Source organism: Zonotrichia albicollis, chromosome 25, assembly GCF_047830755.1.
Source record: "Zonotrichia albicollis isolate bZonAlb1 chromosome 25, bZonAlb1.hap1, whole genome shotgun sequence".
Taxonomy (NCBI): Eukaryota; Metazoa; Chordata; class Aves; order Passeriformes; family Passerellidae; genus Zonotrichia; species Zonotrichia albicollis.
In genome coordinates, this window is record NC_133843.1 from 1,158,473 (window position 1) to 1,184,100 (window position 25,628).

Below are 25,628 nucleotides of genomic sequence, written 5' to 3' on the forward strand. Positions count from 1 at the left end.
GGGGCAGTGTCACCTTTATCTTTTAAATAGAACTTGGTACCATTCTTCTGTCAGCTGCAGTTTTCTGTTCCTATTTCTAGGAAATCGTATCATCATGGGTAAAAATCATGTCTTCAGATTCAACCACCCAGAGCAAGCACGAGCAGAAAGAGAGAAAACACCATCAGCTGAGACTCCCTCAGAGCCAGTTGACTGGACATTTGCTCAGAGGGAGCTTCTGGAGAAGCAGGGCATTGACATGAAGCAAGAGATGGAGAAAAGGTAATAAAGTAACTTAAAATTCTGACCTGAAAGAAGGAAGAGTCAGCAGTAGGTTACTGGGGTCACAGCATCTGTGCTGCCTCTTGTGGAAGTTCAGAAAGCTTCCTCTTATTTTACTGTAGTGTTTCAGTGCTCCAGCTCCTTTGAAAATCACAGGTAAGCACTGGCCACTAATGCAGCAGAGCTTTTGGTAAGGGCTGAAAAGCAGCTTGCAGGGTTTCACTTCAGAAACCCTGAGCAGCCAAAGAACAGTTCCTTTTAAGGACAATGCCTTTTACTCATGTAACTGCAATTGAGGATGTGCCTGTAGAGTAACACCAAAAGGAAACTAATGACCTCTGACTACTTCTGTTCTTCTGTTCAAATTCAGATTACAAGAAATGGAGATCTTATATAAGAAAGAGAAGGAGGAAGCTGATCTCTTGTTGGAGCAGCAAAGACTGGTATGTGTCCTTACTCCTGATTAACTATGCCTTTGGCAAACAGTAATTCCTGTCCTTGCTTATCTGAAAGTTTAGGAAACCTGCTTGGGTTGTCTGCACAATGCAGTTCTCCCTTTGCTTTCAAATTCTTTGTGTCTACAGTGAATTATTAGCAGTGTGAGTGAGCTCCTTCAGGTTAATTTGGAGATTGTGATTGACAGTAAAGAGGCTTTAATCAATTCTTGTTGGAATAGATTGGATTTCTTGCAAGTTAACCTGAAAGAAGGGCATTTTTGTGCTCTGTGTTTTTTGAAGTTCCTTTTCAGTAGTCTAAACAGCTACTCCTTGGGATGTTTGCCTTTATTTTTGTCTTGGATCACCAGAACATACTAATTTTGTGCTGCCAAAGAGATTTCTAGAACATTGATACACTAGGTTTAGTTTTTGAATGACGTCTGAAAATGTTGCTGCATTGTGCATGTTTTAACCCTTCTCCCTCCCCTGCATGGAGTTCCTCGTGAGGGTCTCGGTGGTACACAAGCCAGTGGTGGGGATGTGAGCAGGGAGCAGTGTGTTAACTCCTTCAGAGCCCTGGGAATTCCAGCACTCCAGTATCTGTCAAATAGGAAGTCTGATAAATTAAGTCTGATATAGGAAGACTTCAGTCTTCTCACAACAAATACCTCTGATGTGCTTTACAAATAAAATCTTCAGTCTTCAAGCACCCTGTGAATTTGGAAAACAAGACCAAGCCCAGGAATGAAGTCTAGATTTCCCTAAGAAACCTGAGTCTCCTGATTCTGCTTTAGCTGGTTGTCTTTAGCCAGAACACAAATGTAGTTGTGTCAGAATTCTGATCAAAATTACAAACTCAAGATTGATGTCTGTAGTATGAGATGGAGACTGTGGGTTAAATGCATGCTGGGCTTTGCACTGTAAAGTTCTTGCCCTTCTGCCCAAACCAGAATGGAGCGAAGTACTGTGGCTTCCATAGGAAGAAGCTACATTTCTTTTTTTAAATTCCTATTACACACTTAGAGACTTCTGCATCTCTAATTATTTCATCACAAGGGGCTAATTTCTTGGATGGGGTGGCTGTAGACTTCGACCAAGGCAACTGTTAGTCCAGAAAAAAAGCTTAAATGTGACTAATGTCATGTTTTATCTCTGGAATTTTATAGTTAAAATTTGAGTAGCAAAAAAAAAAAAGTACAGTAAAGATGTGAAAATAAAAATAGTTTGAGTATTGAGTAACTTTTGGCAATGTGTCAAATGAGATGCAAGTAATGGAATTCCCTCCCCTAAATTTTAGCTGACTGGCACAAGCTAAGCTATTGTATGAATTAAAGATGTGAATTTGGCTGTCTGGGAAGTTCATTCCAATAAGGCTGCATTTATAAAGTGTGGTGAAGGGAATTTATTTCCCCAAATACTTCAGATTTAGGGAAAATTCTTTAGAGAGTGGAGTGGTTAATATAATAAAGGTGCTGGTTTCTCCAAGTTTGATTTGTTCTTGCCGGTTTTGGTTAGTGGACACAGGTGGAATGCTGCCCTACATCCCTCAGCAGCCCCTGAAGGACACCTGTCCGAGTTGTCAGGGATCACATCAGAGTGGTCCTTGGCAGGGAGCAGTGCCCTGCTTATCACAGTGCTCCACAGGAATATTTCAGGTGACAGCAGAGCTTGCTGACACAGCTCATGATTTGTGTGTGGCTGTGTGCAGAGCCTGGGGTGGACAGCATTAGTGCATCCATGCAGCTGTAGCTGAATCATGAGTGGGAAATCTGGGAGTGCATTTCAGATTGTGTACCTTGAAATTCGTGTTTAAACATGGCTGCCATAGCCAGCTGCAGTATCAGGTTCTCTAACTTACTGCTGGGTGAGACTGATATTGAGATATAAATATTCTTGGTCTAAACCGGAGTATAATCTCAGATGTAAGAAGCTAGTTAATCCTTTTTACCAGATTGTTTTGTATTTATGCTGAGATTCCAACCAGACTGGCTGTTTATTTGTTAGATGTGCTGTACAAAAAAATAAACAATAGCTCTTGTCCCTCAAAATTGCCAACTAAAATACCTTTGCCTTGCTAGTATTACTGGGGAATAGAAGTAGTGGTTCTCCATTTTACAAATTGATTGTGAAAATGTGTGTAATAGAGCTAAAATGGTCACAATGCCTCTGCAGTGGCCAGTTGATATTGGAATTTTGATCATAGCTGCACTAATTGGTCTGGGTAACCTCTGAGTGCACAGGGCCAGGACTCAGTGTCTCTTCATCATCTTTTAATACGAAGACATGCTTTACCCATAAGTAGTTCTATGGTAGTTTTGTAACTATCAGAGTCCTGTGGAACTTGTGACAATGCTGGAGTAGTTCATGTTTTGCCTTCCTGGTTGTGTCTCTGAGTGGCCCAACTGCACCGGGGCTTCCTCCAGGGAACCCTTGGCTTCCCCTGCAGTGTGCAGTCTGCTAGATGCTGTTTCCTTAGGCCACAACTTTTGTCAGCTATAAACTCACCAAGAGTTCCTAAACCAGTGTTTTGCTTACATTTTGACCTAAACTAGAAGTTGGTTCTCTAGTACTGTTCTTAAAACTACATTAAGTAACAAGAAGCTCAATAATGTGAATCTGGTGCTGGCTCAATACCTGGGTTTCCTTTGGTTTTAGAGTAAGTGGCTGTTACTGTTCCTGGTTTCTCATCTGTTACAAATCTCCATGTGGAAAACAGGGATATTAGTTAGAGCTGCATTAGACACCGAGAGCTGTGTTGAAGGTGTTTGGATCACAGGACTTCTTGCTTCCTAAAGAGATGTCTTAATCGGCCTTTAAAGAAAAGTGGTCTATTTTAATTCCTGGTTGCAGTTAGCAATGATGGTTATCCTGAACTGGGGGTGGCAGTTTATCTGAACAGACATTCCTAGCATATGGAAACCCGAGGCACTGCTCATTAAAAATCACTTAGCAAAAGGTGGAAAACTTGTAATGAAGAAGCAAAGCGCATAATGGTTAGCAAGTGTGTGGAAGCTCCAGGCTCTAGGTTTTGTAAAGAAGACAAATCAAGGATATCAAATAGAAAATTTGTATTAAAACAATTGAAACCAGAAAGTCATTACTCTGCATTCTGCTGAAACTCATTCTTCGGACAGACAAGACTGATAATGGTTTTTTTTTCTTTAAACTAAGCAACAAGGTGCCAAATGGAAAAAAAAAAGTCAAACAAACAAACCACAACCCACCTCTGAAACTCTGATTCTGGATATCCTTCTAGCTTGTAGCAAGTTTTGGAGTATGAACCACTGTCTTCGTCTGTCATAGTGGCACTTACAGTCCTTTTAACATTGAACCTTTCGGCTGCTTCTGTTTCATTTTTTCTTATCGTCTAACACTTCTCTGGCTGCTATTGTAGTGAAATGGATTCTAAACTTGAGCATCCCTGCAACCACGTGCAACGTTACTAACCAGTGTTAACCCGACTTACTCTGGCTGCTCATGACATCTTCTGTGGCTGTTGTGCTCACCTTCCTGGGGAGGATTTGCTGAAAGAAGCAACAGCAGTCACCGAGGCAAACGTGTGTGGTGGGGATTTGCATGTCTTTGTAGCATGTGTGAAGTGCAGTTTACACTTGGTCCTAAGATTTAAAACCAGGAACTTGGTCTGTTCAAAGACTTTGGAAGGGTTTGGGAGGGAAGAGTTCAGATTATCAGCTATTATGAGATGACAAGACTTAAATATAATGTTAATCTTTATTTAGTGAAGAGCTCCAATTTTGACAGTCCATGACTCTTGAAGATGCATTTTAATGCCCTAACGCTCAGTCTTCAGGGACCTCCTTATCACTTGTTCTATTTTGATTTTTGATTTAGTTTTCTTTGCCTGCTACTTCTTGTTTAGCTTTTCCATTTTCTTACAATTTTAATTTTGGTTATTTTGGGGCCACTTCTTGATTTTTGTTTTTCCAAAGGATGCAGACTCTGATAGTGGGGATGATTCGGACAAGAGATCGTGTGAGGAGAGTTGGAGACTGATCACTTCCCTGAGAGAGAAGCTGCCCCCCAGCAAGCTCCAAACCATTGTAAAAAAGTGTGGCCTCCCCAGCAGTGGGAAGAAACGAGAACCTATTAAAATGTACCAGATACCCCAACGGCGACGCCTTAGCAAAGACTCCAAATGGGTCACCATCTCAGACCTAAAGATTCAGGCTGTGAAGGAGATTTGCTATGAGGTAGCGCTCAATGACTTCAGGCACAGTAGGCAGGAGATTGAGGCTCTGGCCATTGTTAAAATGAAAGAGCTTTGTGCCATGTATGGCAAAAAAGACCCAAACGAGCGCGAATCGTGGCGAGCTGTCGCTCGGGATGTCTGGGATACAGTGGGAGTTGGAGATGAAAAGATTGAAGATGTAATGGCCAATGGTAAAGGAATAACTGATGTGGATGACCTAAAGGTGCACATAGACAAATTGGAAGATATTCTGCAAGAAGTGAAGAAGCAGAACAACATGAAGGATGAAGAGATCAAAGTTCTCAGAAATAAAATGCTAAAAATGGAGAAGGTTTTACCCCTGATAGGGTCTCCAGACAAAGCTCAGTCAACTGTAGCTAATGCTAAGTCTCCGAACTCTGCCAGTGCAGCGGATGGGGATAAGAAGCCCACAGATGAGGCAAAGAGAAGCGAGAATGACGATCTTGCTAAGGAGGAGCGTGTGTCTCAGTTAATGGCAGGTGATCCAGCTTTCAGACGTGGGCGTTTACGTTGGATGAGGCAAGAACAGATTCGGTTTAAAAATCTGCAGCAGCAGGAAATAGCTAAACAGCTTCGTCGACAGAATATGCCTCACCGGTTTATTCCACCTGAAAATCGCAAACCCCGCTTTCCTTTCAAAAGCAATCCCAAACACAGGAACTCGTGGAGTCCAGGCACCCACATCATTATCACCGAGGATGAAGTTATTGAGGTTAGAATTCCGAAAGAAGACGATAAGAACAAAGACGAAGGCAAAGAGAAAGAAAGCAAAGCCGCTTCTAAAGATCCGCAGCAGCTGTGGAATCTTTACGGGCCGCAGAGGAGCCAGGATAACATCCAGGTGAACCGGCAGCAGCTGGGCCCGCAGCCCGGCAGCCAGCAGCAGCCGCAGCCGCGCTGGAGGAGCAACTCCCTCAACAGCGGCTCGCACAAGGGGCTGCGGCGCCAGGCCTCGGGCTCCTCCGAGGCGCTGCACGGCGCGGAGCCGCCTCACGGCGCGGAGCCGCAGGGCTGCCAGCACAAGCGCCACCTGCACCAGCACCGCCAGCCCTACGGCGGCCCCGGCGCCGAGGGCAGCGCCCCGAAACACACGGACCGGCCCGGCCAGCACGGCCCGTTCGTGACGCCCCCGCGCATGAGGCGCCAGTTCTCGGCCCCCAACCTGAAAGCGGGCAGGGAAACCGCGGTATGAGCAGGGCCCGCCTGCCCCGGCTCGGGCCCGCGGCTCGGTTCGGGCCCTCGGCTCGGCTCGGCCCTTGGCTCGGCTCGGCTCGGGCCGGGCACAGCCCCACAGGCCCCGCACAAGCGCCAGGCTCCGGCCCTGCGGCCCGGGCACTTTGCATGTGACTTTCCTTGCAGTTTTAACAGAGCATCCCTTGGAAGAATATTCTGAAAAATTGTAAGACTTTTTTCATAGACTAGAAGACTCAGAGGGAGGGAGGTGGAGGGGAGAACTTCCCACTAGCTCATTTACCAAGTTTTTTTTTTTTTGTGTGTGTGTGTGTCTTGAAGTATTTTTCTAATGCTGAAAATATTGTCTGGAACTTACCAAGTGCTACCTTCCTCCTGTGTTTTATGTAGACAATCAAAAGAGGAGTTTAGTTTCTAGCATTGAATGTTTCTTGTGACCTTTTTCTTAGCAATAAGGAAACTGACCATCTGTTTATAAATGAATCTGGTTCTTCAGAACAATATTTTTCACTCTTAACTCAATTTTTAATAGTAATAACAATCTATAAACCAAAAGTTGTTGGCTTTTTTATAAAGAAATTAAGAAGAGATATTGGGTCACACTCCCTGAGTAGATGTCTCTTCTCCTTCTGCTTAAGTTCATAAATATTGGTATGAAATTGCTGTGACAGTTAAACCAGCCTGAATGGAATTTTATGTCAGAATATATATATAATGCTGAAGCAATTATTTGGAAACAAGCTTTTTCTAATTCCCATTGTATCTCTAAATATAATAGGTTTTAATTATTATACTGAGACTGTGGAAAGGAACTAGGATTTTTCAACACTCTGGTGCACTCAAAAAGCTAATTCTTTTATTTTATGTTTTCAGCTTTCTCAGGCATGAGTCTGGGAGATGTTCTTGAAATAGTTATTCTTAGGAAGATTTATAAATCACTACTTTTGGCTGAATTCTCCTGTGAGATGGGAGAATTGAACTGTTTCATCTTAATGTGATACCTCATGTTAGTGCCTCTGGTCTTGGATTAAACTAGAATTCAAGACTCATTTAATAAAGGAGAAGGTTGCTTTGAGGAGAAAATAAGATTAGTTTTCCTTCTCCCCACACTCAAAATGCGAGTTAAAATCTTTCATGTCTGTTTTGCTCTGAAGGGGTTTGCACTTGCAGGTGATTTGCCGTAACACAAAGGCTTGCCGTTCCTGCTTCAGATTGTTCCAAGCGAATTACTGAAAAACTAGTGACTGAGGAATAGGCTTTGAGGTTTTGTTGCAATTGGAGAGTCCCAACCTGAATGATGCTGGGTTATTTTCTGAGTTTCCAAAAGTGCAAGACAAGGTTGCTCTTACTTTGGAAAATCCGTGGCCTTAACTGTAAGCCAATAGAAATATTTGGGGACTTATTTTGCTTTTAAATTTAACTTGAATAAAATTTTAAAAACAAAATTGGACGCTCTACCACATTTGGTAAGGTAGGTCCGCTTTGCAGTGTATTTGTGCTGTTTTGCACAAGTATCCTGAATTTACTTGAGGTTGCTTATTTTTTTATAAAATATAAACCCTACTGGTAATTGTTACTTGTGTGTGGCTCAGCATAGCTGTAGGTGAGTGGCAAGTGTCTTAAGCTTATTTTCCATATTTTTTGTCCTATCCTACTTCTCCCCTGCCTCAGCTGGGCATGTTGTAGGTGCTGTTGCAACACACGTGCTATTTACATATCAGTAATCAAGTGCCAGCTCTTAATTCTCAGCACATGTATCACTGATGGGATGGTGGCCTCTGCTGAAGGAGATGCAAAGTCAGTCCTCCAACTCCTAAAAGAACAAACTGGGAGTTTTCCTTCATGGCAGGTTTAGTTCTGTGCCCAGATCTGGCTTTGCAACTTGCATTTGTCTCATGCTTTGGCCTACTTGAACAAAGGAAATAAAGCATTGCTTCCAAAAATGCCTTGATTCTTAAAGAACAGAAGGCTTGTAGATGAGCAATACTTGCTTTGAGCTTGAGTCCAAATTGCAAAATGAGGTTTGGGCTGCAAGTAATGTTTTGCCGTTGTTTTTAATTTAGAATCCTGCTTTAGTAGTGCATTGCACTTTGGTTTTGTGCATGTCAAGCATAATGAGTTCCTGTATATCCTCAGAAAGGCTTGGGCTCTGTGGAACGTGCATGCCTGGGGAAAGGCTCTCGGTTCCCCAGGAGTACGTGGGGCAGTCCCTGCACAGGGCTGGTGGCAGAGACAGAGCAATCCCATCTCCTGTCCAAGCTCTGGGGACTGAGCACAGAGTCCTTCTGAGCCCCTGCAACTGCTGACACGAGACTAAAACTGCTGCTTGATACCTGATGCTGAACACTAAAATGTTTGTGCCAGCCTATTTCACTTCAAACTCAGAAAAGAACTCTGGAAATGCCTGGGGGTGCTGGTGAGCAGCAGGTTGCCATCAGTCTGTCCTACCCCACTGCTTAGTGCAGCACTGCAAGAACAGCCCTGCCTGTGCTGCTGAACGATTTGACAAAGCAGAAAAAGCACAGTCAGTGTCAGAATGGAGCCCAGTCTGCTTCAGGGAAGCAGCTTTTTCCCTGGCTTTTAGGAGGATATTTAGGAATTTGATATGAATTGCAGTGCAGTGCTTCATCTGATAAGGGAAGCAGTGTGAGAACTGTGGATCTCCTTGCACTATTCAGAAATGCACACAACTCTCACTCCAAATCCTGTGTTAATGGAGTTAATGAGCAGTGAGACAGCTGCTTCCATTGATGTCTGTGTGAAAAGGCTTTCAGGGTAATGGAAATGTGGCATCCATGGTGGAAGTGCTCTTTGGCTAAGTTCAGTTGCCTTTGCCAAGTGCTGCTGTGCCTTGGCAGCTGGCTGGGATCCACCTGTGCCCTGGGGATGGCTTCTCTAGGACTCCCTGCACTGGGGGTGGGATTAAGTGCACATCACCAATGCTCCTCACTCAGATTGACTCCAACATCCTTCCTCAAGCAATCTGAATTTAGGGATCTGTCAAATTAGAGGATGCTATTTTTATCAGTACATTCAGCATAGTTTCAGTATCTTCCTCACTGTGTCCTTTACATGTTGAAACTTGTTTTTTGTTGAAATTTTTCTTGGATACTTCCCATTAAATCTCTTCAGGAGCTGCCACATGAGAAATCTATGCTGTGTAACTATTTGTACTGTAAAGAAAGCAGTGAGCTGCCTTTAAACTAAATGGGATTTTCAGATCTGTCTGTTGATTTGGATTGTCTTAAGAGCAAGTATCTGCCTTGTGAAAAGCAGAACTGGTTTGTATTGTAACAAGTGCTCTTTCAATAAACTATGAAATACTCTTGTAAGTGTCAGACTTGTGTCAGTGAAATGGAGATGAAAGTTGACTGCAGGCTTCTCCTGCTTTTATTTATCTTGGGGTTGGGCTTGTTCCAGCAGGGTTATAAAGGTTTCTTTAATTGTTCCTCAGTCTGATTCTTGTACGTTCATCCACTCTGGTGTTTCTGCTGTTATGTGGAAAGCAGCAAAGCAGGCTTGTGTCCATCTCAGACAGCTGATTTAAATTCAATATAAAAGAAAATAATAGCTTTTTGTAGCAGAAGGAACTATAAACCATTCCCATCTTCAGTGCTGTCCCATTGTACCATCCTGTGTGCTATCTAATTCTGGAAGAAAACACAGAGCTGGCTGTTCTCCCTTTATTTGCTCATTGAAGGCAAAAGAAATGAACTTTTCTGTGCCCCTCAAATCCAGGGGGGACTCACACACAGCAGTACCTGGGCAGACACCACATCTCAGTGTTGTGGTGCAGGTTCTGCTTTAACTGCTCCAGGCTGCTCTTAAAAAGCTTTGTGTACTTTGAGTGTATGGGGTGTGGGTTTGTTGGTGGGTTGGGGTCTTTTTGTTTCCCCCAACCCCCCATTCCCTCTCCAGCTTTTCAGTTTCTCCAAAAGAGTCTTGAAGGATTCTACTAAAATGCTTCTTGAAGAGCTTTCCATTTCTACAATTTAGCTGCTCGAAATGACATTATTGACTCCAGACTACAGAAAAATAAAATATTTTGCCTTTCCTTGCAAGCGAGAGAAGCTGATTTGTGTCACTTTGCATCTCAGCAGTTTTATCTCTGCTTCAAATGTAACAGCATTATCTACATGGAATGGGGGAAATAGATCAAAGAAAGTGCCTTTATGTTAAAAACATAATTCAGGATTGTGCTAGGCATTTCAGAAGAGTAGATAAGTCTGATGCTTCATGAGAAGTTTCATGGAGTCTAGAATAGAATTCTGGTGAATGTAAGAATTTCAGGAGGAATATCCAAAGAAAGGATATGTATTTGTTTTGTTTGCAGTGCTTAGGCTGCTGGGCTGAGGTTACTTCCTGTGCAAGTAAGTAGCCAGCTTAGGGTGAATGGAGCAGAGACAAATGAAGAAGGAGCATTTTAGCCAAATTCAATATTCAAGAAGAAATTAGACTCTTTGGAAAGGAGATACACCTCTAGATTGTTTCAGGTTCATAAGTAATATTTTCTGAAAATAGCATTAACAAATGGTAGCTGTGCCCTTAGAAAGTGCAGGATTTTGAATGCCATGAATTCAATATCCCTGAGAGCAAAAATTGAACTTCTTGTGGCCTTCATATGATGGCTGCATTTTAATTTTCTAAAGCCTTCCTGGCTGAAGTGACACCATCATTTTGTGTGGATAAGTGATGCAGCTCTTTAGGTGAGGTGCTTAAGTGGGATGGGAGGAAAATGTAAAGCTTTTATTCTGTAGCTCTTGGACTTAAGAACCTATTATTACAAACTGGCCATTGGAGAAGAATTTTAGGATTTGGAACTGTGGAAGAGAGAAGGTTGGAATACAAGATGAGTGCCTTCAAGAATTCTTAAGAACTCAACAACACCCTTAGTGAATTGTTGTTGTAACTCTTGTATAAAAATCTTGAGAAACCAGTTTAATTTGTGTAATAATATGCCAAAGGTTTATCTTAAAAAAATAAAATACCCTAGTGGGATAGGCTGTGAGACCAAGAGCACAGTGACAGAGTCTGTTCTAATTTGTATTTGTTTTGCCAGCAAATAATAAAAGGCCCATTAGGTTTAAGTAGCATTTGTTTCAAGGCACGATAAAATCTGAACAGGAAGAAAATGCTGTTGTACCAGAAGCTGTTGCTGAAGTGTTCCTCGTGGGGAAGCCACTGCACAGACTTCTCTGCCAGGGCCGTGCTGGGATTTTATCCTCTGATGTCTTAAGTGCACGTGAGAGAGTGGTACTTGCATGCTGTGGGGGAAATCTAATTGAAAACAAAGTGCTTCCCTCACTAATATTTGCAATTAATTTTTTGGTATAAAAAGGCAAATCAGTGGTGCTGTTAATCCTTCTGTTTGAGAAAATGAAGGTGAATAATCCTCCCCTTTCAAATTTATTTTTGCATTTTTCTCTATTTCTGCTTCTTTTCTACCTCTCTGAAAGCAGCAGCCAGCCTCCAAATAAATGCCCTTCTTCCTGTCTTTAGCAAAAACCCCCCAAAAGAACATCCTAAAGCTTTCCCTCTTCTAGCCACTGTGTAGATGTAAATGTGGTGATTTTAGAGGCCAGCTCTCTGCGCTGTGCTGGCCTGTGTTGTGTTTGCAGGGAGGTTGCAGGTGCGGAGCTGCTGTGAGCCCTGGGCTGTCTGTGCTGTGCTCTGTGTCTGTCACTGAGCCCCCTCCTGCTCCTGCCTGTCCTCCTACACAGCCTCTCCTCTCTCCCCACAGGACTATGAGAGCAAGCTGCAGGCCCTCCAGAAGCAGGTGGAGACACGGTCCTTGGCAGCTGAGACAACTGAGGAGGAGGAGGAGGAGGAGGAGGAAGGTGAGTTTGAAGCTAAAAATAATTTGGGTATAACCAAGTCTAAAGGAACAGCTGCTGTGTCATCTCTTGTAATAGACAGAAAAACTTGCTTTGGAAAGCTGCAAAACATTGCAAGTTCTCGATCTGTAATCCTCTCAGCATGAAGATTTCAAATACTCATTTATAGAATACATTCCACATGAACTGTAGACGTACATCTTCTAATACAACTGGTGCACAAACTAGATTAGTTTTACCCCAAGCTTTGATTTGGTGCTCCTGAAGGAATCTCTTCCTGGCACTAACAGAGCTCAGATGTCTTAAAACAAAATAACACTGTTGCCTTTGTTTCCTTGTTTCCATCTTGAAGTTTCTCTTTTCCTCCTTGCTAGGAATTCTTAGAATGCTGTGACATGTCTGTATAACTCCATTTCTGGACAGTGGATAATTTATTATTCTCATTATACTTGCTCTCATTCCACTCTTTCAGCATTTGGCTTTAAAAGTTGCCAAATAGCTTAAAATAATAGGAGCAGAAAAAATATTGTTTCCTCTGTTCCAAATCTCATTTACATGATCATTAATCTCCTCTGCTAATGTTGAGGAAGTTTGAGTCCAGTTTTTCCATGATGAATAATGAAAACGTAGAGTTTTGTTTTCTGCTCTTCCAGAAAATGTGTTGAGAGCTTGATGGCACAGTCAGCAGGAGTATTGGATACTGCATGTGATGGTTTTGAGAGGAAGCCACATTGTTCTGTTTCTCTGTTTCTTTGCCCTTCCCAGTGGCCTGGACACGCCATGAATATGAACTCGCCCAGTGGGCTTTCAGGAAGTGGAAATTCCACCAGTTCACTTCGCTGAGGGACCAGCTCTGGGGAAATGCAGTATATCTGAAGGAAGCCAATGCAATCAGTGTAGAGTTAAAGAAAAAGGTAGGGACATGCAGAGCCAGTTTTTGAATTTTCTGACCCATCAATTTTGACTGTATAATCCTGCTGTAAATGCTCTGAGTTTCTTGTAATTTTATGTCTCTCACTTTAATTAATTTGGGCTGTAAAGGGTTCAGCAAATGGCGAGTCCTTGATTTGGGTTGTGTGTGAGCGAAGGTGCCAGGGCAGCCCGTGGCTGCTGAGCACCCAGGTGTGTGTGTGTGTCTGTGTGTGTGTGTGCAGGTGCAGTTCCAGTTCGTGCTGCTCACAGACACGCTGTACTCACCGCTGCCCCCGGAGCTGCTGCCCCCCGAGCCCGAGCAGGGCCGCGAGCGCCGCCCGTTCCCCCGCACCGTGGTGGCCGTCGAGGTGCAGGACCTGAAGAACGGAGCCACGCATTACTGGTCCTTGGAAAAACTCAAGTATGTCAGTAGTGTTAGAGAACAGAATTCCCCGTGTCCAAGGAACTTCACTCAAAAATTTCTCCTCTTGCTGTTCTCTATCGCTTTCTGGTTTTTCTCTGTGTCCTCCCAGACTTTCTAGACAGTGTGGGATGTTCTAAATACCAGCTTTTGAACGAGTGCGCTTTTCTCCCACTTCTAACCTTAGCTTCACATCTAATTTTTGTAATTTGAGGTTAGACTTTATCTTTTGAATGTAATAAGACTCATCACAGCTCATCTCTGTGCATTACTTTTTTCAGTCCTTCCACTGTAATAATTTCCTTGCCTATATACCTGCTTTATATAACTTGGCAGTATATGACATAATTTATGATAAAAATCTTAAATAAAGAAGATTTTATTTCTGTGGAAGCTACACAAATTCTGTCACAAATTCTGACTGCAATCTGAATTATTTTCATCACGTGTAAATGACATTTCTTTTCCCCATTCTCTAAATATTGGCTGAAGGACTTTTTTCCTACTAATAACTTCTAGACAAAGGATCTTGCAGTGTGAAACACTTGTTTTCTTCAATAAAAGAAATGGATAATTAGAGTCTATAATGGAATTGGTTCACTTTTGAATCAAAATGCCAACATTTCTGGAGTAGAATGCGAAGAACGGCCAAAGTTACTCAGTAACATGGTCTGCTAAAAAAATTGAAGCAAAAAATATGCCAGAATTAGATGTGAAAGAGGAATATTTAGAAGTGTATCGAAATCCAAGATTTATGTAAGCTTCTGCAGTGACCTTGCCTTGTGCTTAGAGGGCTTAGCTGACAACCAGACTCTCTTAAGATTTTTGGGAATTGGTGAAGCACCAGACTTAGGGCATGATTCTCTGTTCTTAGGTGTAACTCGGTACAGGTGAAGCAGTGAGGTGAACACCTCACCTTGTGTTCTCTGCCTGCTTTCCCCCCTCTCTGAGCCCTTTGCTGCCGCTGTCTCTGCAGGCAGAGGCTGGAGCTGATGCGGGAGATGTACGACCGGGCGGGGGAAGTGGCCTCGGGCAGCCAGGAGGAGCCCGAGGGCTCCATGACGGGCAGCGACCCCTTCTACGACCGCTTCCACTGGTTCAAGCTCGTGGGCAGGTACGGACCGGACAGCGCCCCCTGCCGGCTCGGGCTGGGCAGTGCTGGATTATCCGTGTGGCCTCTGCGCCTGCTGCGTCCTGTCTGTCAGGGGTTTGGAATAGACTTTAAATGCAGTTAACAGTAGAAAATGCCAGTTCATGTGTCTAGTAGTAGAATGTGCTTTGAGTGAGCATTTAGTAAGTTACAAATTTATTTTAAGATAATATAACCGTCTAAGTTCCATCTAAAGTCACTGGAGCAGAGCTGTGAGAATATGAAGAACACTGGAGAAGTGATCCAGAGTCTCTCATATGTGCGATTCAAATAGTTTGGTCATACCTTAGGGAAGTGCCTGATGGGATTCTTTAATATTTCCTGCTGTTGACCGCACCTTTACAATATTTTTATTTGCAGAACTGCTGTGTTGGAAATAAGAAATGTATCTCTGTTACGTGGATGTGCTCTCGAGTTCTGTATGCTCAGTTCTATATGCTCAGCCATGTTTCTGTTCCTTTTTCATTTGCTTCCTGCTCCGTTCAAGGACGCTCTTTTCCCTGGCGTTGTTGGCAGCCCCCTCGCTCCCGTTGCGTTGCAGTGCAGGTGGTTTGGAGGCGCTGCTTGTTGTTGAGGGTGTCTGTGCTGAAGGCAGCAGGGGCTGTTGGTGAGGTTCTGTGTGCTGACCCTGTTAATCGGTGTCCGTTCGCTGATGTGCAGCTCCCCCATATTCCACGGCTGCGTCAACGAGCGCCTGGCCGATCGCACGCCCTCCCCCACTTTCTCCACGGCCGACTCCGACATCACTGAGCTGGCAGATGAGCAGCAGGATGAGATGGAGGACTTTGATGATGAGGCCTTTGTGGATGACACTGGCTCCGACGTTGGCACTGAGGAGGGATCAGACCTCTTCAATGATGGGCGCGACCCGTTTTACGACCGATCCCCTTGGTTCATTTTAGTGGGAAGGTTGGTGAGGTTACTCTGAGAATGGCCAAAAGGGACCAGCTCTTGCTGCAGGCTGCAATGGCTTTGCCTTGTGCTACACAGATGGTCATTAGCCAAAATATCCATGTCCATAAATTGGAATTGCCAGAGAATGAGTGTAGTTCAACATTAAGTTTTAAATTCCTGTGTCTGGAATGAAGACCTAAATAGTAATTGAGAAAATAACCCTTAGATGTGACAGTGTGAGTAAATCTAGGTAACTGTTGCAGTTTGGAATGAATGGGGATTTGTATACAGAATATAAACCTCTATAGAATTCCCTATTTAGCCGTTACAGGGTCACTAAGACAGAATTGTAGCATGTTATTTTCTTCCGTGGAAGAGAATCTGACTGTGGTGGGAAGTCTTTCAGTCCAAACCCAGAAATCTATTGGTTTTGAAAATAGGTTTAACATCCACTCCATACAAAAAGATGGCATGTGGAGAAAGAAGAATGGTCCTTTCTGGATGAGGAAAAGAATGTTCTCTGAGATTATTTGACTTCTCAGATTATGCTTGAGTCTCTGTAGCCAGTATTACACAGTGGAAGGTCATCAGCACTGAAATTCACTATCTCTGTTTATCAGCACTTTCCCCAGGCACTGTGCTTGAATTCCTGAAACAGGTTTGCTTGGTGGATTTTAGAATATTATTGAGCTTTCCAGAACAGAGAGAGAATTAGGGCATTACCAGACCTCAGTCTGTGATGCAGACCCTTAAGGACAGCAGTGTTACATTAAAGAAATGTAGTTCTTCACACTGTTTCCTCAGTAATAGTCTCACTGGCACATTTCTCATTACAAGAAACAGAAACATTTTATTTAGTGGCTTGGCTCCTCTCTCTGCTGCTTCCCTCTCCCCTGATGATGCTTTTGTGCTTCCTTGCTTACCCTGTAAGCCAACATCCTCATTAAGGTGCTTGCCACAGGCGTGGTACAAACAGGGCTCCATGGCCAGCAGAAGGGAGGAACAAAGAAACAGGGACTAGAGCTTGGCCAGTTCAGTGTAGTGTGTCTGACCTCAGGCATTGTCAGCAGTGAAACTTGGAACTTCCTTGATCCTGTTTTTTACACAAAAATTACTAAAGTTGCAAGAAACTGCGTTAGTCCTCTGTGGTCTCTGAATCCGTGCTCTTACATGCAGTGCTTGGTGCCACGTTTTGCAAACTCTGATTGTCTGGCTCAGGTGGGAGCAGTTTGGGAAAGCCACGTGTGCTGCTGTGGGCTGGCTGGCAGCTCCTCTGAGCCCAGGGTGCCCCGAGTGCCCCCGGGGCCTGGGAAAGAGCTGAGCTGTTGCTGCTGCCTCCGAGGGCTCAGGGAGCACAGCACGAGCTGAGCAGGTGCCGTGTGCAATGCAAACACTGCTGCTTCTGTGCAGGGCTCTGAGCTGTGGGGCTGCAGCTACAGAGCTGTGAATGTGTCGAGGGATCAAACTCTGTTCCTATGATGAGGCTAGAGAGTGACTTTTGCTCAGTTGTTGGTTTCTGTTGTTTCTATTCCTGTTGTTCTGTTGGCAGAGGCTGTTGGACTGTCCAGCACCACTGAGTAGGAGCTGTTGTGGGTCCTCTGTGTCTCCATGTGAGAATTCTGCTTTTGAGCAGTGGCTTGCAAGCACCAGGGGTGTCCATGTGCATAGGTATTGTCTTGAGCACAAGGCAGTGTTCAGTTTGTATCAAAACCAGAATTCCTTATCACTTCCAAGTGTGTACTGGTTGATACGTTATAGAATGTGAAGGACAAATAAAGCAGTTTTTAGTATTTTTGGGGAGTTGTCAGCAATAACAAGTGCAGGTCATGAAGGAGAGGAGGAGGAGAAATGGAGCATGTAGTTATCTAACTCCCTGGCCATCACAGTTATTTTCTTTTCTCTCTCTGTGCTATGACTGTCTTTTATTTGTAACTCTTAAAGAAAACAAAAAAGAGCTGGTCCCTTTAGCCATTTCTCCTGGCATGCTGGGTTTCTTCAAGATTGACTCTATTTAATGGTGTGACATATCAAGCATTTGCTTTTGTTTTAAGGGAGGTGGGAGAGGACTATGGGATGTTTTATTTAAATCCTTATGTGTTTATTTTAAAAATATCTGCCATCATTTTGAGTTCTGTTGGTTCTGTTTTGGTTTTTTAAAAAATTGTCTTTGTTAAATTTAATTTCTGGTTTTGTTGTGAGTATGCCATTTTACCTCACCAATCTTTCTGCTAATCCAGCCCCCCTCTTTCAGTCTGCTGGGCTAAGTGCAGGGGGACACTTGGGGGCTCTCTGGGGAGTGGGAATCCTCACGGATGTGGGAAGAGGAGGAGGAAAACCTTAAGATATCATCCACTCCTGACCTGGCTCTGTCTCATGGTGGAGCAGCTGTGGTGCTGCAGAACCCAGCTCTGTTCTGGTGCAGTTCTCTCCACTCTGCACAAGAGATGCAGCATTTTCATCAGCAAACAGGAAGCTGTAAACTTTTTTGCATTATGTGTTGTCTTTTTTTCTCTAAGTTAAAATTGTTCCAGAACAAGGGGACTGGATGGAAGCAAATTGGGGGAGAAGAGAAATACATTTTTTTCCTTGGGATGGTCACAGGGTAGGGGTTAATCCAGCTGAATGCTTTGCTGGCACATGTTGAGCAGCACCTTCAGAACTTTTGCCCTGCAAATGAAGATGTATTTTTTATTTTTCATGCAGGTGATGCTTTCACTTTCCATTAGTTTGGCTTTGAAGGGAGAAGGCTTCTGCAATGCCTGACTCTTTTTAGTTAGTGAGACTCCTACTGTGCACATCAGTGCAAGACTCCTTGGCTTCTGTTGTGCTGGGAAATGTCTGTTCTCCCTGGCTTGAAATGTGCTTTCAGCCTGGGTGTGTTCCTCATGTTGAGCTCAGAACCACATTCCCTTTGGAACTCCATCCCTGATCCAGTCCAAGTGAACCATTCCAGTTTCAGGGACTGTTCTCTTATGTGGTTGGGTGCTAGTTCCTCAGATGTGCATCACCTGAAATTCCAAAGCTAAAAATGAAAATGTTAGAGGGGAAAAATAAAATTTAACTTCTCATTTTGTTGCTTGAAATTTAGTCTCTTTTCCCTTCCCCTGCTTTATGAGTGCTTACCTCACTTTGAAGCAGACTGAAAAGGAATTAAATCCTAATCTTAGTGAAGTGTTATGTTGAGTTGGTTTTTGTTGTTGTTGTTGTTGTTGTATGGTTTTCTTCATTTTTTGTTTTGCTACTTTGCAGCCATATTAATCATCCTCTTCTCTATTGCATTTTGTCACCACTTTTTTTTTAGTAGCATTATTTTTGTGTCCTTGGTTCATGACTGACACCTGTTTGACTTCCTTGTCATTTCAAAAAGAGTTCATTCATCCTTGGAAGGGGCACGTGAACCCAAGGAGCAACACTTCCCTTTGTCGTGCAGGACCTTTTGTAGGAATGTTAAACAATAACAGTTATAAATTACAGGAATTAGTTATTCGTAATACTAAAGACTAATAAAAAACTGTAAGGATGGAGTTAGGAAAACAGGTTACTGTTGTTTAATATAACTTAATGTGCATAAATTCATTAAAATTGCATAATTAGTCACTTTAAATTTACTAAGTGGTAAAAGTATTGGTTAAAGTTCTGTGTGTCTCAGTAAACTCTGAAACAGCTCATTAAATAAGCAAAACCTTCCACATTTGCCCCTTGTTGAGAGCAGTTCTTTAGCTGACTTGTTGAGCGTATCAACATTTAATGTCTTGCTCAAGCTAATCCCACTGAAGTGGGATTATGACTAAACACTACTGCAATTCATTGCAGAAACATAAAATAACTTAATAACTTTAGTCTGACTTTTAATTAAAATCTATACAATTAAATTGGTTACCTTACTGCTCCGAAACAGACCCTGCTTGTATATAACTTAAAGTTAGTGCAGGGCAGGATCATCCCCTATGGGGCCTAAATGCTGTTTTTCCTTTTGGAAACTGTAATTTCTAAGTGGTTGCTCTAGAGTAGTGCTGTCATGTCTTATTTGTTATGTTCTGTTTTTTTAAAGAAGTAAATCAAATGCTCCTAAAGAGATTTACCTGTGAAGACTTTCAGGTAAATCTGTGCAATCAGTGACTCTTCCAAGAAACCGAAGTGATGACTTATGGTTTATGGTGGGTTTCTGGTTATTCTGCACACAGTGTTATCAAAGGAATATAGAAGAGAGAAAACATTCAGTCAGTCTGTTTTTAAAATAGTGGTTTTATATGTTCAGTAAAAAATTGAGACTGTGTGAGCACAGTAGATCAATTCCTTTTAAATTTATCATTTCCAACTACCTCATTCTGTATCATCAGTAGTTCCCTGATGGATTCTGTCAGCCTGCTAACAGCTCCATTGACAACTTCAGTGCATCTCTGGTTACCTTCCATGCAGCCATCCTCTCTCCTTGTGTCTGTAACTCATTCCTGAGAGCCCTGGCTCCCTCTGAGCTCTGACTGAGAGCCCTTGGTGGCTGCACTGGGCTTGGCCAGAGCTCTGTGTGGGCAGGATGGACCCAGGAGCTCCTGTGTGGGCAGGGTGGATCCCAGGAGCTCCTGTGTGGGCAGGATGGACCCAGGATCTCCTGTGTGGGCAGGGTGGATCCCAGGAGCTCCTGTGTGGGCAGGGTGGACCCAGGATCTCCTGTGTGGACAGGATGGATCCCAGGAGCTCCTGTGTGGGCAGGATGGATCCCAGGAGCTCCTGTGTGGGCAGGATGGATCCCAGGAGCTCCTGTGTGGGCAGGGTGGATCCCAGGAGCTCCTGTGTGGGCAGGGTGGACCTGGCACCTCCTGTGTGGGCAGGATGGACCCAGGAGCTCCTGTGTGGGCAGGATGGGCCCAGGATCTCCTGTGTGGGCAGGATGGACCCAGGATCTCCTGTGTGGGCAGGATAGATCCCAGGAGCTCCTGTGTGGGCAGGATGGACCCAGGATCTCCTGTGTGGGCAGGATGGATCCCAGGATCTCCTGTGTGGGCAGGGTGGACCCAGGAGCTCCTGTGTGGGCAGGATGGATCCCAGGATCTCCTGTGTGGGCAGGGTGGACCCAGGAGCTCCTGTGTGGGCAGGGTGGACCCAGGATCTCCTGTGTGGGCAGGATGGACCCAGGATCTCCTGTGTGGGATGGTGGATCCCAGGATCTCCTGTGTGGGCAGGGTGGGCTCAGGATCTCCTGTGTGAGTTGGTGGATCCCAGGAGCTCCTGTGTGGGCAGGGTGGATCCCAGGATCTCCTGTGTGGGCAGGATGGATCCCAGGATCTCCTGTGTGGGATGGTGGATCCCAGGATCTCCTGTGTGGGCAGGGTGGATTCCAGGAGCTCCTGCAGGCCTGGGAGATGCAGTGTCTGAGGCCTGACTGTTCCAGAGCCGAGCAAAGCTGCAGTGGGGTTTGGCACACCGTTCCTAATGCTGGCTGTGTTTCTCTCCTGCTGTCACAGAGCCTTCGTGTACCTGAGCAACCTGCTGTACCCAGTGCCCCTGATCCACAGGGTGGCCGTGGTCAGCGAGAAGGGCGAGGTGCGCGGCTTCCTGCGCGTGGCTGTGCAGGCCATAGCAGGTGAGACACTGCTGCCCTCAGAGCCACCATTCTGCTGATACTCAAACCTCAATCACCTTCGTGTAGCAAAGAACACTTGTTCTCTGTTGGTATTGAAATTATTTCATTTGTTGTTTCACCGTATGGGCTGAGCATGAATAAGTCTTGAAATAATGCTACTGAACAAAAGATTTTAAAATTATGATGATGTTGTCCACTGAATTTTATACCTGGCAACTAATGCAACACTGCTTTTTAGGACAGTGGAAGATCTAACTACTTTCAGAAAACTAAAACTAAAGGAAAGCTTTTTTTTCTGGCACCCAGTATAAACAGTGCAGAAGGGTATCTGGTTTGATCATTTTGGTGACCTGCATTAAAGTTAAATGTACCAAGTTTTAGCTGTGCTCAAACTCTCCCTTTAAATAATGCTCAGAAATGTGCTCCTCTGGGGCCTGGGGAGAGCACGTGAAGAAGTTCCCAAACTGATGGCTTTCAGCATGGTGGGAACAGAAAGCAGCAGCAGTTTCCCCCTTCATTGCCTCACTAAAAACGTGCAGACTGGGAGCTGCTTTAACACAGTGTTTAATCACCAGGAATTCTTTTCAGAAGAGAGGAGCAGATATCCGGGGTGTAGCGGCCCCAGCAGTGCCGAGCTGCCATTGTGTGTGTGCCAGAGTTCCCTGCAGGGCCCTGCTCAGGCCCTGCTGTTTCCCAGTGCTCAGTGTGAGGTGGGCTGCTTGGCAGGGCCGTGCCTCAGCCATGCTGCTGCGAGCTCAGATCCTTCCCAGCATTTCCCCTTTCCAGCAGTGGCCAAATGCCAGCAGTTCTTGCTTCTTTAGGTGGGGTAACCCTGGAAGCTTCACTCTCCATGGGAACGGGTAATGAAACTGAGACTCTGTAGATGTGTAAGAATCACCCTGGCAGGGATTAAAGCAAGTGAATTAAAATCTGGTTTAATGTGTACAAAAGTCTAGTTTGGTTTGGTCTCCTTAGCATTGACTGAATATTTCCAAATAAATATTTATCTATGTTCTTTTTTCCCTGTGTTTTTTTAGCTGATGAAGAAGCCCCAGATTATGGATCGGGTATTCGACAGTCTGGCACAGCTAAAATTTCATTTGACAATGAGTATTTTGATAAGGTAAGAATTCTTATAATTGATTTAGGTATCTTTGAGTGTAGTAGCTTGTGCTTCTAAATAAAGAACACGTGTTGTGGGGAAAGAAGGGGATGGCAAACTCAGAAAGTGCAGAAGTCTGTTACAAGCCACTGTTATATTTAATTTTCAGAGTGACTTTTCTTCAGTTGCGATGACTCGGTCTGGACTGTCGCTGGAGGAGTTAAGGATTGTGGAAGGGCAAGGACAGAATTCAGAGGTTACCACTCCTCCAGAGGAGATCAACAGAATGAATGAGCTGGGTAAGCCAGAAATACTTTGTGTTTGGAGAACTTCTGGGAGATTTGTGACACTTTCAGTCACTCATGGAGAGGAGTTCTGAGTGTCCTTCAGGAGTGTCATGGTTAGGGAGAGGTGGCACCAGCAGGTTGAACGTGAGAGATCCTGGTTGAACAGGAGAGATTCATTTGAAGAACAGTGCTGAAAAGCTTCCCAGATATTTGGATCTTTTGGTTATCAGCAAATTATTTGGGTTTAAAAGGGAAAAAAGTGTGATGGGACTAAACTGTCTCCTGAAGAATTATTTCCAGAAAAGAAAGGAGAAAAAAAAAAGAAAAAAAAATATTTCATGTGGGATTTTTTTTTTCTCCCTAAGACTTGAAGTCGGCCACTTTGGATGGAAAGATGACTATGGAAGGATTCACTGAGGAAATTGGTGATCACCTGAAGCTGGGCAGTGTGTTTACCTTCCGTGTGACAGTGCTTCAGGCCAGTGGCATCCTGCCCGAATACGCAGATATTTTCTGCCAGTTCAAGTAAGAATTTGTCTTCACTTGCATTAGGCAATTAATAGTATAGAGATATGATGAGATAATGATAGAGAGAGCAAAGAACAGTGGGCAGTGGGACTCTGAGAACTTTTCAGATGGGTGGAGGGATTGTACAGCAGAGAAAAACACCTTGTCCTTACTGGAGTTCTTGGCCCTCACTTTCTCTTAAGCAGATGTCAAGCATTAAAGTTTTGCAGAAAGGAATTAGGAATCAAAGTGGACTCATAACTTACTAGTTTATAGATATCTTGGGGTTTTAAGCTTTTAATGTGAAAAATTCAACACTAGATTTTACATACATCCATTTGAATGAAAGCTGCATGACCTTGGAGGAAATCAGTACTTCTCAAGTGAAAGTGCTCTTAGGCTTGGGTTCTTAAGGAAAAGAATGAAAAGGAGTAATAAAGACATAAAACAAGTACCACAATTGTGGTCCCACAAGACCATGGTATGCCCAGCTTTGGGCCATCACTCAACTGCTTCTAAAGTTCCAGCAAAATACATTTCTTTTAGGGTTTTAGGATTTCCTTTCAGGGTTGGATTCAGAGCACAGCAATCTTCTTTAAACCATTCTGTGGTGGCTGATTTTTGGTTTATTTTTTTAAAGCTTTTTACATCGACATGATGAAGCTTTCTCAACAGAACCTCTCAAAAACAACGGCAGAGGGACTCCCCTTGGGTTTTACCATGTTCAGAATGTAAGTAAAGCTTCTGTGAGCAGTAACTTCCTCTGTCAGCACTGGCAGTTGTGTGTGTCCTTCAAGGCAAGCAGAATTATTAGGAATAGACAGTACTAGGAGTGATCAGGTGAATGATGTAATCCCCATCACAAAACAAAACCCAGAATGATTCTTTGTGGCAAATTTAACTCTTCCTTCACCTCTGCTTCCTGCCATTGAATTCTGTGTTTCCTTTCCAGCATGAAAACAGTCTAGAGTTCAGGAAATAAAATATACATGTGAATAGCAGTGCTCACGATCTCAGATGAGCTGGATATATCTATTTTTATGAACTGTGTAATGCTTTGGTTACATACAGCCTCCTCTTCTTCTACTTGAAATGCCTGATACTGAGGCTTTAATTTTCTCCTTTCTTGGAGAGTAGAATTAATGCCTAAACCAGAAGAGAATGCAGTTGCTTTTCCTGTGAGTGACACTAAGTGATATGAAAAATACAGACTCCTAAAAGAGATTTCCTTTTTTGAATGTCTCATTTTCTTTCCTTGCCCTTGAAATAGATTGCTGTGGAAGTGACAGAATCTTTTGTGGAGTACATCAAAACAAAGCCTATTGTCTTTGAAGTCTTTGGGCATTATCAGCAGCATCCTCTCCACCTGCAGGGACAGGATCTCAACAGGTATTGCTCCCTAGCCTGGCATGAAGGCACTTGGGGATCATGCTCAGGTTATGCAGCTTTTGTACTCCTGAAATTGTGCCCCACAGCCTCAGAAGCAGAATCTCTGATGGAGGTGACTCTGGCAGAGGCCTGTTTACCCAGTGCAGTGACTGATGGAGTTGTCCTGCCCTGTCAGACATGGGAAGCTGTTCTGCCAGGGCACCCTGAACACCCCCTGGTGATTGGAGCACTGCACTGGGAATACTGGGAGCTTCAGCAGGGATCTGTGAGCTCTGGGAAAATCTCAGCAGTGCTCCTAGGGTTGGTTAAGCTAGAATAGAAAAAGAGCACAGGTTAGTCTGAGAAGTGTGCTGAGCCCCCTTGCTTTCCTGACAGGGGAGATTTACCTGTCTTCATAGAATTCTGAGCATATTTTGAGAGACAATAATAGGCGTGTGCATACAAAGATGCATGTGTGTGCATTTGTGTATATTTCTTATATTTAACTGCCTCTGTATTGATAACTCTTCATTTCTCTGTAGCCCTCCACAGCCTTCTCGAAGATTCTTCCCTCCTCCTATGCCACTGTCAAAGCCAGGTGAGAGCAGCTCTCTAATTCTGTTCATCACAGAGGTTGTAGTGTATTCCTGAGGTATGCAGGACTCCAAGGAATGTACATGGAGTGAGTGCTACAGGGGGCACTGAATGGCTTTGCTGGCTCTCTGCCCTCTTTGGGTTTTATTTTTGTTTCTTCTCAACCTCCTCTGCAAGAAGTGCTGCATAGTTCATTAGGGGGCAGAATTCCATTCCTGAGGTATTGACCATATTCCATGAGATCTGGCTATGGCTCTTCCCATGCTTACTGAGCACTTACTGACTGGAAATTTGCTTACTCATTAATTGCTTCATCTTCTTGCTCTCTCATGTTCTTGTTTAGTGCGTGAGTTTGTTGAAACGATTCTTGGTTTTCTTTGCTTAATTGGAATAATGCATGCTGAACTCTTTTGTGATTTTTTTTTTCCATTTCACCTTTAATTTCCTCCTTCTCCCTCTTTCTCTCACCTGCATATTTCTACCATCCTTTCTCTGTGTGTGTTGCATTCCCTCTGCAGACCATGAAAGGAAAATTGAGTTGATTAGGTACCTTATGTCTGGCTATGTAAACGTGCATGTGCTGAACACGCTGTCCGAGCACGCCACCGTGCTGGCCTCCTCTGCCGTGGCTGCTTTCCAGGATGGAGCTGAGCAGCTGCCACCTTTTCTCTTTCTGCCTGTTCCCAGTTGTCAGAGTGAGCGGGCTCCCAAACGAGATGGTTAGTAGCCACACTTGGTCTGTGATAGATGTAGAAGTAGTTCCAGAATGTGCTTCCAAATTCCTTTTTCCTTCATCATGTGGTAGTATTAGGAGTAGAAGCTGCCATGGTTGTGCTCATGGGAGGATGCTGTGCTTGA

General features: G+C 43.9%; 1 protein-coding gene across 10 annotated transcripts in view; it reads left to right on the forward strand.

The window, feature by feature from the left end:
- KIF1B (kinesin family member 1B) overlaps positions 1-25,628 on the forward strand; it is a 79,507-nt gene that overhangs the window by 35,179 nt on the left and 18,700 nt on the right. For 6 of the 10 annotated variants that reach the window (XM_074558847.1, XM_074558850.1, XM_074558849.1 and 3 more), the window contains 14 exons: positions 81-261; positions 632-704; positions 11,861-11,957; positions 12,720-12,868; positions 13,109-13,287; positions 14,264-14,401; positions 15,098-15,346; positions 20,794-20,912; positions 21,950-22,035; positions 22,184-22,313; positions 22,667-22,826; positions 23,449-23,539; positions 24,079-24,197; positions 24,719-24,774. In XM_074558847.1, coding sequence (XP_074414948.1) covers positions 81-261; positions 632-704; positions 11,861-11,957; positions 12,720-12,868; positions 13,109-13,287; positions 14,264-14,401; positions 15,098-15,346; positions 20,794-20,912; positions 21,950-22,035; positions 22,184-22,313; positions 22,667-22,826; positions 23,449-23,539; positions 24,079-24,197; positions 24,719-24,774 — 1,827 coding nt within the window. Of the gene's footprint in view, positions 1-80; positions 262-631; positions 705-4,648; positions 9,453-11,860; positions 11,958-12,719; positions 12,869-13,108; positions 13,288-14,263; positions 14,402-15,097; positions 15,347-20,793; positions 20,913-21,949; positions 22,036-22,183; positions 22,314-22,666; positions 22,827-23,448; positions 23,540-24,078; positions 24,198-24,718; positions 24,775-25,628 lie in introns of those variants that run through there. The other 4 variants (XM_074558853.1, XM_074558854.1, XM_074558855.1 and 1 more) reach the window with 2 other exon arrangements.